Below are 18540 nucleotides of genomic sequence, written 5' to 3'. Positions count from 1 at the left end.
CTCAGGAGGCACGAGTCATTCATGCCAGAAGCAGGCTGGGCTTGGGGCATATAAACCCAGCTCTTGCCAAGGAAGGGGCAGTCTGGTCTTGGTTGTTGCACAACAGAGCTCCCAGGAGATCTGGCTGTAGTGAGGAGTCAAGCCAGCCCAAGAGAGGTACCTGATGGTCTGGAGCAGTGCTTCTCAAAGTGGTGGTCCGCGGATCGGTGCCAGTCTGCAAGCCACCAGTCGCTGGTCCGCAGCAAGTTGCCAGGAAAGAAAGGAATATATTTTCAGAAGCATAACATTGATATGTCATAGCATCACGGTTCATACCTTCTGACACTCCAGGTGACGGCACGTCGTGCGAGGGGAGGAAAGAGAACAAAACAGCCGGTCATGCATTTGTGTAGCGCTGTTACACGCAGTTGCTGCCACTGGCTGAACCGGGCATCGGTCCCTGACCCACTGGAAAAAAAATTGCCCGTCTGCCACATCAGATAGTTTGAAAAGCACTGGTCTGGAGGGCTGGAAGCAGGAATAGTAAAACTGGAGCCCCAGGAGGAGCTACAGCCAAGCCAGGACCAAAGTCTGAGAGCTAAGATTTCAGACAGTGGATCAGGGCTGAGGGCTTAGCCAGACAAAAAGGGGCCCAAGGGCTGGGACAGCTGAAGCCCACTTGGAGGCATGAGGGGGTGCTCCCTTAAAGGGGAAGCACCCTGAAGAATGCACAGACCCCCAGGCATAAGCGTAGCAAGGACAGAGCTGGCAAACGAAGGGACCAGAGGAGCTACTCCCAGCCTCAGGAGTAGTGTGCCCGCAGGTGGTCGGCAGCGAGGGGAAGAGCCCCTCCTTAATAAACAAACAATAACATCAAAGGCATGGCAGATGAGGGACTGGAGGTGAGGTGGGGCCAGGGAGCCAGCAGGTGGGTTGGGGAATCAGATGCCAGGGTGTTGGACCAGAAGGAATCAGGAGTCCAGGAGGAATCAGGTGCCAGAGTGGTGGACCCATGAGGCCTCCTACACATTTTTTCCCAGCTTTACAGTTGGTTCAAAAAATTTAACCAAAAATGCTTGTTCCCTGCACATTTCCTCAACCATCATGGCTCCAGTCTGACAACACTCCAACCTTACTACAAAAAGTTAAACAGAGATATTTGCTGCTATAGCTAGTGCGAACTTTGAATTTAATTAAGAGCCTTTCTCTGCACAGTCTGCTACACATGTAGATGTGACCACTAAGAACTAACTTAGGCTGCTTTCAGCTTAGCAGCAGACTTTTATCTCCTTAGTAATTCTTAAAGAATTATAGAAGTATGCCTCAAAATATCCCTTTCATTCTTTTCCATACTCATCATGTTTGTTTAGGTTCAGGTATTGAATACTCTTACGCGACATGTTGAGGCATTTTGTACTCATGGGGATGTTTTATTCTGCTGCTAAACTTCTTCACTTTTCCTTTTGGGTAATTTTCTTTTCTATTAGATGTAAACATGACAGCAACTTTTTTTTTTCCCAGTATGCCTTTCCTTGGTTTAACCAAAATCACAATTCTCTGTATGTTCATATAGGTCTTCATAAAGACTTCCAAATCTCTGGAACTGTAATGTGTTACATTAATTTTGAGAATTAAATTCCATCAGTTTCTGAAATAAGCTTTCATCACTGTTCTTATCTTAGTACTTTGTCAAAGCTAACATTTTACAAGTATTTTCATCACTTCCCATTGCATAAATTAATTGAAATAAGGACGCAGTATTTTCACTAACTCTGTTTTGTCTCTCAGATTTGTTTCCTGACACATCGCATTGCTTTTTACCTAGAACAGTGATGCTCAACTTTGTGGCCTGGCAGGCCAGATGAGTGGGGTGGGACTATCTGAAGGCCAGATCAGACCCTGGGGCCCTGCCCCTCCCCCCCACCCCACACACCCTTCTGCACACCAGGATTGGATCCCAGGGGTATGTTGGCACCATTCACTCCTGCCCCCTGTGTGCCATGATCAGGCCCTGGGGGCCCAGCATTCTCTGCCCTGTATATTGGGATTGGATCCCCAGGAGCCTCATACTACCTCCCACATATCAGGATCCAGTTTCAGGGGTCCTGAGTACCACTCCCTGCATATTGGGATTGGTTTCCAGGGGCCAGACAACACCCCTTCCCAGTCCCTGTGTACTAGAATTGGTTCCCAGGGGCAAAGAGCTGCCCCTTCCCTCTTCCCCCCTCTCTCAACACTGGGATTGGGCCTAAGGGCCCAGAGCCACCCCTGCCCAGCTCTGCACACTGTGCTGGATCCAGCACACAAGGCTTAGAGCTCCCCATGGATTTGGAGATTTGGCAGCGGAGGAGCAGTACCACTATCAGTGCCTACAGGCCAGATAACACTGTGCTGACCTGCATGCTGAGCGTTGAACACCTCTGACTTAGAATCATCTCTAGTTACCTCTTACTCAGCTACCTGCTGCTAATTTAAAGAAACTTTAATGTTCTCAGGTTATATTGGTGGCAACTAAGCCACTCTTCAGTCTGATGGTGACAAAACCCTTCTTGCCTGCTCACATACACCTCTCTTACGTGACTTTGCCATTAATCACCTGATGCTATCTCAATGAAGTCAATGGAAGTTTTGCAAAGGACTTGCATAGGGTAAAACTAAGCCCTAAGTTACAAAATCTTGAATGGTATGCCTAGGGCTAAATGCAATGTACAATATCTTGACTCCTATAAGAGAGCAGTTTTGATACCGTAAAAAAAAGTCATGAGATTGTGTTATATTTTAAAGCAATTTACAGTTGTCCTAGTGCAAACTATTTATTACACACTTTCCCTAGCAAGGGAGATGATTGTTCATTGCTCTCTTCTTACAGGTCAAGTTATTAGAATAAAGCAGAGATTTTCATTTGCTTTTTTATTTTTTATTTTTAAAATAACTGTCTTTGGATCTCATCTAGCTGAACAAAAGGGACATCTAATTATGCCGTAAGGACTGAAGTATGTTGCATATCTAGCAAGGCTTTAATCACATTACTTAAAATGTTGCTTGGTTACCTCATCAAATCTGTCATCCATGAGGAAGCCTGCTTTAAAAAATCACACGGATAACAGTGGAATTGAACAGTAGGAATTTTTTTTTGTGAAATAGCATTTTTTTTATCACATACAACATGCACCTTTTCTCCCAAACTCAGACCCTCAAAATTGGGGTATTAAATTGAGGTATTTTAAACAGGGAAGCTGGTTTTCTTGCTAGAAAAGGAGAACTCTTGGAGACATTGTGCATGCCATTCAGCTGCTAAAATGGCTGCTACTTGTGTCTGCTCAGCAAACTGAAGGAACAGAATATTGTGTTAACCCTCTAACAGCCATAGCTATTGGCTAAACACTGTAGCTTGTGCCTGAAGCAGCTGTTGTTGGTATATTGAGGAAGCTTGTGATATGAAAATGGGGTATAGGTTGTACCCATGTTGGTCTAAGGGCATAGGCAGACAAGGTTCTTTCAGTAAATCTAATATTAGATCAATTGGTCTAATAAAAAATAACAAAAAATATCGGATTTACCCACAGAACCTGGTCTGATATGAAAACAACACTTTATTTATAGGAACTTGCAAGGGTTAGGTGTCTAGGAAGTGTGGTATTGCAGGAAATAGTCTGGCCACACCAGGAAGTTCCTGATGCCACATTCCTGGACACTCTGGAAAAGTGTGGTTTTTTCCCCATACATTCCGTCTTCTGAAAACAGGTGCATGTTTTATTTGGGGGTGTGTTGTATGCAAGAAAATATGGTAATTTGAGGGTTGTAATTCAAACAATGTGTGTATGTTTAAGTGATGAAAAGCTGAGAATACATCTGTGCATATAATTTGCAAAGAACTGTTTGGTGACCCAAGAGCATCCCGTCTTCATTTTTCCTTTTTTTGCCAAAGATCCAGACACAGGCTGAGTTTCTGGCATGCAAATGACTTATAAGCACATCATTTCTCTCTTCTCTGAATTATAAACCTGCAGCTACCAATTTTGACCACCTAGGTCATCAGCTAAACTGCATACAAGGGATATAACTCTCGACCTTCGGCTTCCAAAGCCAGTTTAAAACAAAGAAGAATCTTTAAGAGGGTTTATGTCTTCTGTAGCTTGCAGCCCTTAGAGGGCAACACGGTTATTTACATTCAGGTGGGTCTGATGATCTAGATTCTAGAAAGAGGGAGTGACAGATATATCAATCATCAACTGCTCTTGGGATTTAGATCTAATGGTTGGGCGACATCTTATAGTTTCAAGTCTGCAAATAACAACAGTTTTTTCCACATGTAACAGGTGGGGTAGAATCCAGGAGCTTTTGATATTTTTTTCCATCTGAGCTAATGGAAGTTCTCCACTAGCTCTTGTACTGGGGAGGCTTTTATCCTCTGTAGGATACTGCTATTAAGACTTGACAATTGCGTAAACAATTGCCACTCAGTAAAGGACAGGGGTGCACATGCATGTTGACCAGTATTTTACAGTAGGACTTTGTATGTTGATGTATTCAGGGTTTTCTGTCTCTTGTTGCCCTCTCCCCTCTCTGTCCCCTTCATTGATGTGTATTTTATACAGAGGGCTGGATTTAATAGCTGGAGTACAAGATGTAGATTCAGACCTATTGCACAAAACAAGCTGCACTTTCTTGGAGGCATCAAACATGGAGATATGACTGATTTTTTCCCTCATTGCACCCATGAAGGAACAAGCCATTCTGCCACCTCCTTTCTGGTAGATGGAAACCCTCAGCTCTTCTGGAAACACCACATCTGGTCTTGCCTCTAATGGGTCAGGGTTTCCAGCAGCTGTAAGAAATGTCTGTGGGCACACAGTATTGTGGGGCTCCATGACGCGAATTCATTGTCACTGCAAGAAGGGAGAGGGACAAAAGACTTTTTTTTCAGAGGACGCCCTGTGACTTGCTTGTGGCAAGCCTTGTGTCTCCTCAAAGGCAGAGCAGGAGGGCCACTGGCTTTCCCTGAGACACCAAGCAAAAGATCAGACTTGCAAACCCACACCCAAAGAGGAGATACAGAAAAAGCCCCCACATAAGATACTGAAAGCACAGGGCGGGGTGCCCTACATGCTGAGCAGGGGTGCCCAGGAGCAGGGACAGATTTAGTGGGCCCTAGGCAAACAAACTTGTGGGCCCCTACTTTTTTTGTACTCGATAATTATAATACGTAAAAAAAGCACAGCTGGGCCCCTTCTTCACTTTTGGCCCCAGGCACGTGCCTAGTTTGTCTGAAAGCTTGCAGATAAATGCAATCTTTTGTAGGCAAATATCTAGTTGGTCTCATAAAAGAGACCACCTCTCCCACAAGTTTTGATTCCTTTTGCCTCTACACCAGTGGGTCCCAGTCAGTGTTACAGGTACCACCAGTGGTACGCAGACAACCTGCCAGTGGCACGTGTTAGCGGATTTATTATGACTCCTTTAGATGACAAAAATTTGCTGGTGGTACTTAAGGTTGTATCCTTGGCAATCTGTCAGGGCTTGGGAACCGCAGTTCTAGACCAATAGGGCTACCACCTGGATACCTAGTTTGCCTATGCGTTAATCCAGCCCAGGACTCTGGCAGTGCTTCCAAACTCCTGAGCTTGGGGACCATGGGGTGGCATGGTCCTGCAATCTGGGCTGTGGAGGAGGAGTGCCCCTCGGGGTGAGGAAGGGGGTGCCACGTCCTGCCGAGGGCTGGCCCCTGGGGGGGAGGCTCATGCAGAGGGTGCTCCGACTCAGAGGGCTCTGCTGGCTATGGAGGCTGCTGAGGGAGATGTTGCTGTACACGATGCTGCTGCAGAGAGCGCGGCTCCTCCCTCCTCTTGCAGACAGACAGCACCAGCGCCACGTGACCTCCCTCCCCTCCCTTCCCCCTGGTTCCCTCCCTCACTCCTGGAGAGAGAAGCTCAAGCCTGACGCCGCTGAAAAGGCAACAGCACTTGCCTGATTCAAAGACCTAAGGAAATTCTCTTTGACCGACACACGCTTCAGGCTCAGTTCCCAGCGACAGGGAAGATCCATGCAGGTAAATCGCCGGCTCCTGGTTTGTGGGGTGTGGGGACCGGGCTGGGGCGGGAGGGCAGGAAAATCCCCATTTAGCAGAGCTGGGATCTGTCAAGGATGCACAAGGGGCTGGTCCTTGCGTGCAGGCGCTTGGAAGAGGTAGATGGCAAGGAGATGAGATGAGATGGTGGAAGGGAGGTAGGAAGTTAAAGGTTGGCTGCGGTGATTTATTATCAATCGCAAGGAAAATGATACTAATACTAATAAAAGCCTGGCGTTTTTGAGACTCGGGGAAATCAATCGGTTGGCACCCCCCCCCCCCCCCCCCGCGTGTGCTGAAATAGGGGGAGGCAGAGCAACGATGGAAATAAGGATTTGATTTTATGATGATGATTTTTTTTTTTTTAATCGGGATGACCTGGCATAGGAAAAAGGTGTGTGCAGGGCGTACCTTGACATTTCGGGACATTTTTTTTCCTTTGTGAGCCAGGGGCGAAAAAAAAAGAGAGCACCCAGCTGCCTTTATACGTGTTTGAAACTGTTAAAGGTTCCTGCTGATGGCATGCATTTTTTTTTTGGAGGGGTAGAAAATGATTGCCCCCGAAACACATTAAAATATATATAACTGCAGAGGGTGAGGGTAGCAAAATCGATCCTTCTGGGAGCTGGGGGGAGAATTTGATTCTAGAAATTACGTGGAAAGGAAAGGGAAAGATTAATGATGCTGTTTAAGTCTGGGTTTGAATTAGAGCGCTTCTCCCTTTGGCTGCAGCAAGGTTGTTTTTCAGCTCTTTTTATTTCAGCCTATAATAAACTCTCCAGGTCTTCCCCGCACCCAGAGACAATCCTATGGATATTTAGACAATAAGGATGTCGCCTAGGATTGCATATGCCAAATGACTGGCATTTATTAAGGATTTATTGACCTATGGGTGTCTCTTCCCCCACCCGCCGCGCTTTGAAAGCTGAACTGGGGCACCTGTGACTAAAACGTATATAATTTTAAGAATAAAATGGATTTAGAGAGGTGGGAGAAAAGCCATTTAATTGAGTGTTGAGCAGCGGAATGCAATATGCTCTTCGGGTATATCTGTATAAATTTACCTGGCTAGGAAGATGCTCGGTACCTGAGAGCGCACTTAAAACATGTAGGTTAAATTATTTGTCTTAAGAATAAAACGGTCCCTCCGCTTTGGAAATGACTAGACAAACTGTGCTGTTTACCGACGCGCGTGAAATGTATGAGCTGCGATTCATAAGCGATTGGCTTTTTTTATTTACCCCCTCTCTTTTCTCTCGCACCCTCTTAAATATATATTTTATTTATTTATTTATTTATTGCTGTTATTCCGGCTTGTGTGTGCATCAGAGAGAGGAGGAGAGGGGTGGGGGGAAGAGAGAGAAAGAAGCAGCACTGCCGGGCGGGGGGGGGGAAGGGGGGGAAGGGGAAGCGAGATGGTCATCAATTTCATGCAGCGAAGATGTGGAAGTGGGATCCCCTGGCTCTATAGCTCTCAGCTGACACCTGTAGGGATCGCTCTGTCATTCACTCCCGGCCCACCCCTTCCCTGTGTGTACACACACGGCCTTCCCGCTCCCCAGACACACACCGCCTGGCCAGTCCCGGGCTCCTCGAGATGATCTGCACCTTCCTTACATGACCTCTCCCCACCCCGCCGCCGCCATGGGACAGCCTCGCCCCACATGTGCAGCCACACATCTGCTCTGCTCCCCCAGCCGGGAGCCACAGCACTTTCTTGTTATCTTTGCACATGCGGGATGCCTTCCCTCCACAGCATCACCGCCGCTCCTGTGCCTCCCCTGCACGGACCCGATCGATCACCTCACCTGCCCCTTCCCCGCCCCTTCTTCCTGGGCCCATGTCTTTGCCCAGACCGCCCCCCGCTTCCTCCACGAAGCGCCAGACCGCGCTCTCCCTGCCGCCCCGGCCCCGGCAGCCCCTCGCGCGCACCCCCGGCTCTTCACGCGGCCTCACACACACACCTCTTCTGCTTCCCCCCCCACCTCCCTTACACACACACACACACACACACACACACACACACACACACACACACACACACACACACAACACGTCGGGCCTGCAGAATTAATCCGGTCTCCCCCTTTCCCCACACATACCCCCTACACACCCCACATCCTCCACCACCCGCGTGCGCGCGCACACACAACACACACACCCTCTCACACCTCTACACCCACCCTCCACAGGCTCAGTGAACCTCTTCCATCACCCCCCAGCCCTCTTCCCCCCCCCCCACTGAATCTTCCCAACACAAGCCCGCAGGTCCAGACACACACCCACACACGGAGAGGCTCAATGAACCTCCCCCACTCTCTCTCTCGCGCGCACACACACGGAAGCTGCCCTGGCCATCCAGCCCCTGCCCGCGCGGCGCCACGCGAGCCCGCAGACACCCTGCCCACGTCCCTGCCTCTCCATCACGCTGCCCCCCTTGCACGCACACGCGCTCCCACGCGGGCACACACAGACACAACATCCACTTCCTCATCATGACGCCCCCCCCCCTCCACGCTCCTCTTCCCCTTCGCATGCATGAACAGTACCCCCGGGGCAGGGAATTATCCCTACCTCCTTTACACCCCCGCCAGGCTCAGTGGCTTTCCCCAACGCTCCCTCCCCCCCCCCATCCATCCAGAGGTCAGTAAACCTCCCCCACCTCACCCAGACACACTCACCCCCCTTCCCCCCAGAGGCTCAATGATCATCCCCCATCACACCCCACAGAGGCTCAAGGAATCCTCAACAACGCCCCCACCCATATCCACACACGCACTTCCCCCATCACACACCCACACCCAGCCAGAGGCTCAGTGAATCTCTCCAGCACGCCCCGCGCACACACTCCCTCACCCAGAGGCTTAAGGAACCTCCCCCACCACACGCACACGCAGTGAATGTCCGCAACACAACCCCGCACGCCCAAACACATACACCTCCTCCCCCCCCCGAGGCTCACTGAACGTCCCCCCCACTCTCTCTCTCACAAACACACAGAACGAATCTTCCCAACACAACCCTCACGTCCAGGCACGCGCGCCCACACTTGCCCAGTGGGGCCCCTCTCCCGCAGACACACACGCGAGCCGCCCCCCGCGCACAGACAGACACGCGGGACCCCGCGAGCCGGGGGCGGGGCGGGCGCTCGGAGCCGCCGCTGGCTGCGGAGAGATGCATCCATCCTGGCGGCGCCGGAGGCAGCCCTTGCCATGCGGCTCCTCGGGGGCTGGCACAGCGTGGGGCTGCCCCATGCTCCTGCCTGGGGCGGCTGCAAGCGGGTGCGTGGGACTTGGGCTGCGCCACGGCCTCACGCCCGCGGGCTCGGCGGCATTTCCCCGCGGGGATTTCGTCTAGGACAAGCGGCGGAAGGGAGCAATGGGGGTTAGGCTCTGAGGGGCAGAGCTGGAGCATCAGGGGGAGGTCGCTCCTTAGGCACCTGCTGCTAAACCCAGAGGTTGGTTTTGTTTTTTGGGGGAGGGAGAAAAGCAGGGGGATGGCACCTTTTCCATCTAATGAAGTGCTTTAGATGTAGGCAGCTCTTCACAGCACCTGGCTGGGTTGTAGCAGCTCTGCTATTTAAAGTGGGGGATCCCATCCCTTTGAAACAGGGGCTCCTAGGTCAAAAACTGCCCCCTTTCCCAGATGGTTTCAGTGCCATTCACTGCTGAATGGTGTTGCAAGGCACGTCTGCTGATTGCAGTTGGATTTTCCCTGCCATCGCAGATCCTTTCAGCAGCAATAAAATAAAATAAAATTTTTAAAAAAAAAAGAGGCCAGGTGGCAGAGAAAAATATAGTTTGAAATTTTCCGAAAGCCTTCGAAGAAAGCTTTGTAATTCTGCCTCACCCTGTGAAAATAAAACAGTAGGTATGCCATATAAACCCAAGCCTGCCAATCCCTGCTGGGAGTTTGATCCACTTTACATGTGTTTAAACATATTAGAAATAACTAGAACCAAGCTCAGTGGCATAGTGTGCATTAATAGGGCTCTGCAGTGTCACGGAGGTAGATATTTTGTTAAATGAATTAAGTTCAAGGGAAAACCAGGTGTCAAAAAGAATAAGCAGTGTCTTTTAATAGTCCTTTCCTTTCTCTTGTAATAAGTCCTATCAAATAAATTCATATACTAAAAGATTTGAAAGTTTTGAAATGGTAAGCAGTAGTTTTTATGTAAGCAATAGCACAAAAACCCCTTCATTTTGGTGTAAGCATGCACAATGTCTTCAGTATACCAGATATCATGTATTCTGAGTAACTCCAAGCATATTTACAACAGCAGTTAGTTTTCCCTAATTTAAACAGTGGCAAAGTAAACCATAAACTCAGATAAGCGATCGGTATTGTGGCTTAAATGGCTTCAGGATTTAATTTTGTATTCTTTTGTTTTACTTCCTTGCAGATTAAAAACAAACAAATAAAAAAAACCACCCCAAAACGTGAAATCAGACCCTTGGATCTTAGTTTTGGCCTTGTACACGAGAACAGAAGAGGAGCTGTCAAGCTTTGCATATCAAGTAGCCACTGAGCTGTTTGACAGCTTTTGGGTTTCAGCCCCATTGGGAATGAGGCAGCTCAGGAAACTGTGTCCTGTAGTCAAATGATGCTGCTCTAGCACAATGGCAGGCAGCCCATGATCTGACAGGAGGATCTGTCCTAGGAAGGCAGCGCTGGGATTGGTAATTGGTTCCCTGAGAAAGGAGAGAAGATTCTTTTGGGAAAATACAGCTGGTGGATAGTATGTAAAAAGAAGTCCACACACACGGGGATATTGATACACTCCTGCTGGGTTTGTGGATCCACCTAAACAAAGGTTTTACCACCTGTATTTTTTTTTCCCCTTCAGTCTTGGTAATGTGGGCTTTTGGTAACGTTTCAGCTGATTCATCCATCCCTAGACGCTTCTTCGGTGGCCAAGCCAATCACTGAGTAAGCCTACTGGGGCCTTCTTTTAGCTGAAGAACTTTCAAAGTTCAGCCAAGATTGCACAACCACCACCGGGGGCCATTTGTTCTGGGGGGATCCCAGCTCACATCTGTACATCGGGCATTCAAAACCCAGGCCTGTCGTACTGGGGAGGCAGTTACAATAATCTCAGTGCGAAGGGGAAATAGGAGTGAGTTAACCCATCTCGTGTGAGAGGTGACTAAAAAGATTTTACCCTGTCTGCTCCAGCCCCCCCACCGCCACTCCCCCCTCCTTTTCCCCCTCTCCCCCGCCCCACCCCACAGAGAATGGGGGCTGTGCTCCTCAAGCGTGGGGGCTGCCTCCTGCTGTGGCTGGCCTTGCTGCTGGGCTGCTGGGCTGAGCTTGGCAGTGGCCTAGAGTTCCCGGGGGCTGAGGGCCAATGGACCCGTTTCCCAAAGTGGAATGCCTGCTGTGAGAGTGAAATGAGCTTCAACATGAAGACACGCAGCTCCAGTGGCCTGGTCCTTTACTTTGATGATGAGGGCTTCTGTGATTTCCTGGAACTCATCCTGACCCAAGGGGGCCGGCTCCAGCTCAGCTTCTCTATCTTCTGTGCCGAACCTGCCACCTTGTTGTCCGATACTCCTGTCAACGACAACCTTTGGCACACAGTGGTCATCCGCCGCCATTTTAAGAATACAACATTAATTATTGACCAGACAGAGGCTAAATGGGTAGAAGTAAAGTCCAAGCGGCGTGATATGACAGTCTTCAGTGGCCTTTTCTTAGGTGGGCTCCCACCTGAATTGCGCTCAGCAACACTGAAACTGACGCTGTCCTCAGTGAAGGATCGGGAGCCCTTTAAGGGCTGGATAACTGATGTCAGAGTCAATTACACACAGACCTCACCTGTGGAGAGCCAGGAGGTACGGCTGGATGACGAGCAGAGTCGCTTATGCGCCAGGGATGATGTCTGCCTTAATGGTGGCGTCTGCTCAGTGCTCAACGACCAGGCCGTCTGTGACTGCTCCCAAACTGGTTTTCGGGGGAAAGACTGCAGCGAAGGTAAGACATCACTTCCGCTTGCTATACCAATCCCTCACATACTAGAGGGGAAAGGTAGGAGATAAGGACTGCATGATGTTTCATCTGTAAGAGTAAATTTCTCTCTGATCTGTATTTTACCCTTCCCCACCTCATCTTTGACTTCTTCGTTATATTCAAGTCTGCCCTTCACCATTCTCCAAGTGTTTCTGTTATAGAGTATGGTGTAATTTTTTTTCTTCTAAAAGTCTGAGAAAGAGGAGGATGTCATTTGGGAGCAAGTGTGTGATCTGGGAATGCCCTTGGATTCTTCACTGTGATGATGACCTCAGTTTATTGTGAGAGAGCAATACAGTTTATATGGGTGCAGGTGTTAGGAGGGAGAGAGCAATCCAAAGTTACTGAGCTGGGTCATTTAGAATTATTCTTGAGTGCAGTGGGGAGTGTTATTGGGCAAAGGAACTTTCTTCTTGATGGGTTGAGTACTAAGATAATTTGGGTTTATTTTTTGTGAGGTTAGAGAAAGCCTGCATCTATTTTCCTTTTCCTTCCTACCAGTAGCTTTTTATTGATACTGGCCTCTGATATCTGCAGTGAAATCAGTGATTTATTTGTGAAATTTCTTAATGGGGAGATTTAAACAGGGGCTTACAGTTTCACACCAGCGTGAACATCCCTGTTTTATACTGTTTATTTAACAGGCTTTAATGCCGGTGGTACAGACAGAGGATAAAAGGGTAAGAGGTATTATATTCCCAAGAATGGGAAATGGTAGAGTAGTTCAGAAAAGGGGCATTTTCCTGTTTCTTATGTACAAGTAAATCACTGAATAAAATGAGACTTGTATCCAGTAGCAATTGTTCTTGGGGATTTTGGAGGAATGTGAACATGCTTATTTTGCAGACACCTCTAGAATTTTAAAGATATATTATTTTTAATTTTTCTAGTTAATATGCCATTGCATTGCTTGCAGCTACTTATAAGGAACAGAGAATACTTTTATTGTGTGTCAAGAAAACAAATGGAGGGGCATGTGAATGAGAATTATGAAGAGCAAAATATTTCAATAGAAACAGACATTCATACCAAAATTTGAGAGTAAATATAAAGATGTAAAACAGGCATTATGTAGGCCAAATAAAAATGGTTATTGAATGGCTGCATGACATTTACAGCTGAGTAATTTGCCTTTATCATTTTTTATCAAATTTCACTCACTGTACAAAAGAAGACATCATTTGTGAGAGTGCTTTATTATGTAACACCTTCTGTCCTCAGTGTCAATACTTAACATACAGTCATTCTGCATCCCGTTTACTTTATTAGATTTTTATCTCTCATCCACCATTTGTTGAAAATATGTAAAGCCTTTCTATATTTGTAAATATCATAATGAAAAAGCAGTACATTACTCTTTCAAAACATAATAAACATGTAGCTTTGCTAGCACTTAATCCGAAAGACTGTAGGATGAGAGTGTCTTCTATACTAGTCTAAATCATGTTCATGTATTTATGCTTTGCCCATGGATTTTTCATATGTTGTACCAGATGTCCTATAGGTGTATGTAAAATACTGAGGTTTCTTTATTTTTGTAAATTAGGGCCTATTATAACTTATAAATGATGAGGTGTAACAGTTGGTTAATGCAGTAATGAAAACTATGGATTGTTAAAGAATTAAAACTAGAGAATGTTGTAGAAAAATACAGTGTTTCTTACCATATAAAATTAGTTTATTGAAAAACTTATAGTATAGGTAATAGCTGCACACAGAAGCAACAAAATACAAGTCTCATGTTACTTCCCCAAATTAGAGATGAAATAATATACTTTTATTAACCCAGGCAGAGAATATTTTCATACCATCACTGGATGAAAATAAGACATGACATGCAATGCAAAATGTCTGTTTACCCAACATAAAAGGAAAACTACACTGAACACTGTATTTTGAACCTCCCATTTTGAAATTCTGACCTCAAAGAAGGCAAGAGTTCTTCTGTTACTCTCAGTGAGGCCAGAATGTATCCTGTTGTATTTTCTGACCTCTAAGGAGACTTATAAAATAAGAAATATACTTTTACTTACCTGCTGGGCAATGAGCTATGATATATAGCCTCATCTTGCTTCCATTGAAATAACAGGCAAAGCTCCCCTTGATACCAGTGAAAGTGGGACTGGGCCTATATTTTTAATTTGTTAACAACTATAAATATTCAAAATTTAAATGTTAAATTTTGATGAAGAGATTAGCAGCTATTCATATCCATTCCCCCTAAAATAAACTACCACATAATTAGCTTTTTTTTCTTCTGAGAAATTAAATGAAACAAAAAATGGAGAGAGACCAGTAAAAACACTGAGCCCATGAGGACTCTAACCCATGCTATTGATCTCTAATTCTTTAGGACCATGGCAGTGATAGCTAATACTATTTAGGAATTATTGTACTAAGAAATAGCTTTATTACGAATTTGAGCATACAATTCTTGTGCATGTGAATTTTCTATTAACTTCAGTGGGAGCTTGGGATACACTAAGAATGCAGGATTAGTCCCTTAGAATGGAAGGTACTAGGTGAGTCTCTTGAGTCTTCCTGTTCTGCATTTTCATGTCTTTGAGTTTATTGGGATTTCAAAAAAGAAGAAAAAACCAAATCTTATACTTCTATGTGAAACTATGACCTATGCTAGTTGAATTTTTTCCTTGAGAAAGGAGGTTAATTATATTTTTCCTTGAGAATCATTTCTGTGTACTTTTGCACCTCCGATTTTTGTCAAGGACCAAAGTTATATAATATAATGAGGTCACAGGGAAGTGGTAGCAGTGAAAATCTTCCAAAATGTGTAGCCCTGTTTTGCAGATTTGAGCAGTCAAGATAATTGAGATAATGAAGCCTATGTTGCAGTTCTTAGGATCAGATTTTCAATAGAACCTACTCAATTTAAGAACAAATGATTTTTGACATTCACTTGAGAGTAATATGTTAAATCACTTAGGCATTTTAAAAAATTTCCTCCTTTAGTATTTACCACAGTAGACTTGCAATTTGAGCCCAATCCCCAAAAGTGGCAATACTGTGAAAATCGTTACATGTGTAAATAGTAGTCCCAGTGGTTTTGACCTGTTCTTAAAATTAATGTTCTAGATCAGAAGTATGTTCAGTTAAATCTAGTGAGTGACACCAGTGTAAAACCAGCATAAATTAGAGTATAATCAGATAGATTGCATTCTCTTAGTAAATATTACTCTTGGGAATAAGTGTTACAAGGTGTTGGCCTTGGTCAATTGGGAGTTTTTTTCTGTTGTGAGGATAAAAGAAGAGGAGTGTTGCCTTGGTGTAGATGGTATTGGCCCCAAGTTTCAGAAAAGCATTCAAACATCTGGGTTCTTTACTGAAATGAGCCAAGCCTCCAGAACTTTAAGGTTGGCCCATTATAATCTAGGACCCCTGGTTTTGGTCATAGAAATGTTGTGACTTTGAGGCCACATGTTTATCAATTTATTCTATATGCATTAGGCTTCTTATGGAACCTTATTCAATAGTATTATGCAAGGGAACTGGACCCGTTGATCTTATGAGGTCCCTGCCAGCCCCTAACATCTATGAATCTACATAGACAAAGATAAGTACACATGGTGTTGTTTTATGTTTATTTCATTCCATAGGTATTACACTGAAAATTTTAATTTGGCATATAGTTTACCACTGGAATAGGCAAGGGAGATGTTACATAATGGTTGCAGCTTGACACAAGGAAATATGTAAAATTATTGTAAGCCCTTTATCTAAGGAACAAGACTCATTGTAATATCCTTCCAGATGACCATATCCATTTTACAAGAAATTTCTGGGGATTATCAGAGGAGTCTATACAAAGCTAATAATATTTTGCTTTGGAGCCAAAGAAGCTTGTGGATTCAGTTTAGGGTTGGGACAAACTATGAAAGTATGGTCTTTAAAATCCATTTAATAACACAAATTAGAGTCCTGGAGAAATAAATAGAAAAGGGAATTAATGTAAAAGAGCTTTCATACCATGTTTTGTTCCTTATTTTGGAAAACCTTGAGTAGAAATAAAAAAGCTTTCTTGTCAATATTGAATTACTCTTGCAAATATTGACTTTCTGCCTTCAGACAAGGAAATATACTATAGTGTTTAATACATATACATATATACACATTTAAATCTCTCTCTCTCTCTCTCTCTGTGTATATATCTATAAATTATACACACACACCTACTATAGCATATATGTGTGTAGAGAAGGAGAGTTTTATATTCATATATATTCAGTTTAGTTTGGTAAGTTATCTTTGATAGGATCCAGACATCTATGGAGAAGAAAATAAAAACAAGGAATACACTTAAATAATACATTTTGGGAGAAAATGCTTGCTGACACCAGCAGCTAATGACTTTATACTAATATTTCTCCAATTTTGTAATCCCTGGAGTAATACAAAATGTCTAACTTATTTTTTTCATGTTTTTAATTACTTTCATGTAGTTATATCCTGCTGTAGTGAGTCCTACAGATTCTTTGGATTAGAACTTTTTCCTTTTAGGACTTCTTTAATTTTGACTGTCCCCTTGAAATTTTATTGTAAGAAAGAAAAATAAGAGCTGTTTATGTAAACATTTATAAAAGGGTATTTTCCTTGTCAGATATTCAAGAATTATTGGCACCAAGAAGCGATGTATTTGGTAATCATGTTGGTCTGAGACAAAAAAGAAATGCAGAACTGTAGAACTCTTGGTTCAGAGATGATACCTTTTATTAGACAAACTAAGACATCGCAAAAAATAAATCTTTTTCTGCAAGCTTTTGGGCACACGGACCCTTCCTTAGGGGAAATTAAAGATGTTAAAAAGTCTCCATAGGTAGAAAATAAATGTTTTTTATGTATTTATTTATTTTAATATGGTACCAAGAACGATTTGTTTTTTTTAAAGAAGATTTTTAAGTGACTCAAGCCTATAGGTCTGAAACGAGCTATGCTTTAGATTTTTTTGTTTAGTTCCCAAGTATTAGGTTTACTAATCCCTGTTGTTTATATCTGCCTCTCCATACTGATTTTTTTTTTTTTTTTTTTTTTATGTCTGTCATTTCACGTTCCCTTTTGAAAGACCTCATATTTTAGTTTATCTTCTGTTGTGGATTACTTTTGAGTATTACGTGAAAAAAATGTGGTGGCATTAATAATCCTTTTTAAGGTGTGCATTTGATTGCAGAGCTGGTCCATGATTTTACATGAGTGCTCAGTTTTATAGTGGTAGTCACCCAGCTTGTATCTCATTTGAATTGTTAGGTAATACTGTTAATCCTAAAAAAAAACCCATACAATCAGAAGTACTGTGGGTGAAAATTTAAGCTTTGATTTGCACTTCAGATCCCATATCTTCAGTGAGGGTTTCTATTAGTGTAGGTTGTACTTCTTCCACATTTGGAATTCCTTTAATTTTTAATAGTGATTGGGGTGGTCTATGTGTGATTTAAGAATAGAATATACTATAGGAATCTAATGCTGACTGAGTTAAGGCTCAGTAACATGTGTAGGAAGCTTGAAGTTTAGTTTAAATCACAACTGTTAAAAATTATATTAACATAAATTTTGAAACAGTGGGTTACAATTTCAGAAAATGTATAACAGGAAAATATATAGGAAATAGTTCCATGGTACTTTTCAGTGGAATTCTAAGACTGGATCCTTTGGACTCCTTAGGCTATAAATAGAATTTGTATAATTTTAAAGTAGCGTTTTGCACAATTTTTCCTAATGCAATTTAATTTTATTTTGTTTACCAGGACTTTGCATAGTAATAAAGGTATTGCTTTCAGTGTGTTCCTTGTATAAATTCACAGCAATTCAAACACTGTGTCATTAGTTATTAGGAACTAACAGACTGTTTTATGTTATTTGTAAGAGGAAAACTTGTTGCACATTACAAATCCTGGTAAAATGCTGTTTTGCAACTCTTCCAAAAGTCCACTTACTGGACAGCATGAGTCCTAGTTCCCCAAATTGATGTGTTTCTAAATAAAAGGGAAGATGTTCCCTTACATGCTAAGTCTTAGTGAGCGTGTCTACATGATATGCTACATTGCTGTAGTGATGCGCCACTACATCACCATGGTAACAAGCTCCCTCACTATAGTGCATTGCTACAGCGACGTAAATGCTAAAAATTACTTATTTTATTATAAGTTACTTCAGTGGCCAAGTCACTTCACTTCACTTCTTGGTTTTACCACCTGAGAAATATAATGATACCTGACTACCTGCTCAGGCACTTGAAGAATCAAGACTTGCATTTTTAACTCTCTCTCTCAGAAATTACTCTCTCGCTTCCTCTAACCTACTGCACCATTTTTGCTTCTCCAAGCTCAGGCTCATTAGTTGGCTGTGCTGTTGCTCACCCTGTATACCACTTATTTTTAACTCTGCCTCCCAATGTACTGTTCTTCTGCTCTGCATAATGGGCAGGACAGTACATGGAGCAAGTCTCAAGTTTAGGTAAGGCAAGGGAAGTTTAG

At 44.0% G+C, this 18540-nt stretch overlaps 1 protein-coding gene across 17 annotated transcripts in view; it reads left to right on the top strand.

Moving 5' to 3' along the window:
- Positions 1-5880: 5880 nt before the first annotated feature.
- NRXN1 (neurexin 1) overlaps positions 5881-18540 on the top strand; it is a 1201358-nt gene continuing 1188698 nt past the window's right edge. For all 17 annotated transcript variants that reach the window (XM_019497420.2, XM_019497419.2, XM_019497417.2 and 14 more), the window contains exons 1-2: positions 5881-6028; positions 10449-12019. In XM_019497420.2, the coding sequence (XP_019352965.1) occupies positions 11281-12019 (739 nt within the window). In that variant the 5' untranslated portion in view covers positions 5881-6028; positions 10449-11280. The remainder of the gene's footprint in view (positions 6029-10448; positions 12020-18540) is intronic.

This window comes from Alligator mississippiensis, chromosome 1 (genome assembly GCF_030867095.1).
Source record: "Alligator mississippiensis isolate rAllMis1 chromosome 1, rAllMis1, whole genome shotgun sequence".
In the NCBI taxonomy this organism is placed as follows: Eukaryota; Metazoa; Chordata; order Crocodylia; family Alligatoridae; genus Alligator; species Alligator mississippiensis.
The sequence above is the reverse complement of the archived record's forward strand: the minus strand, read 5'-3'. Positions and strand labels throughout refer to the sequence as shown.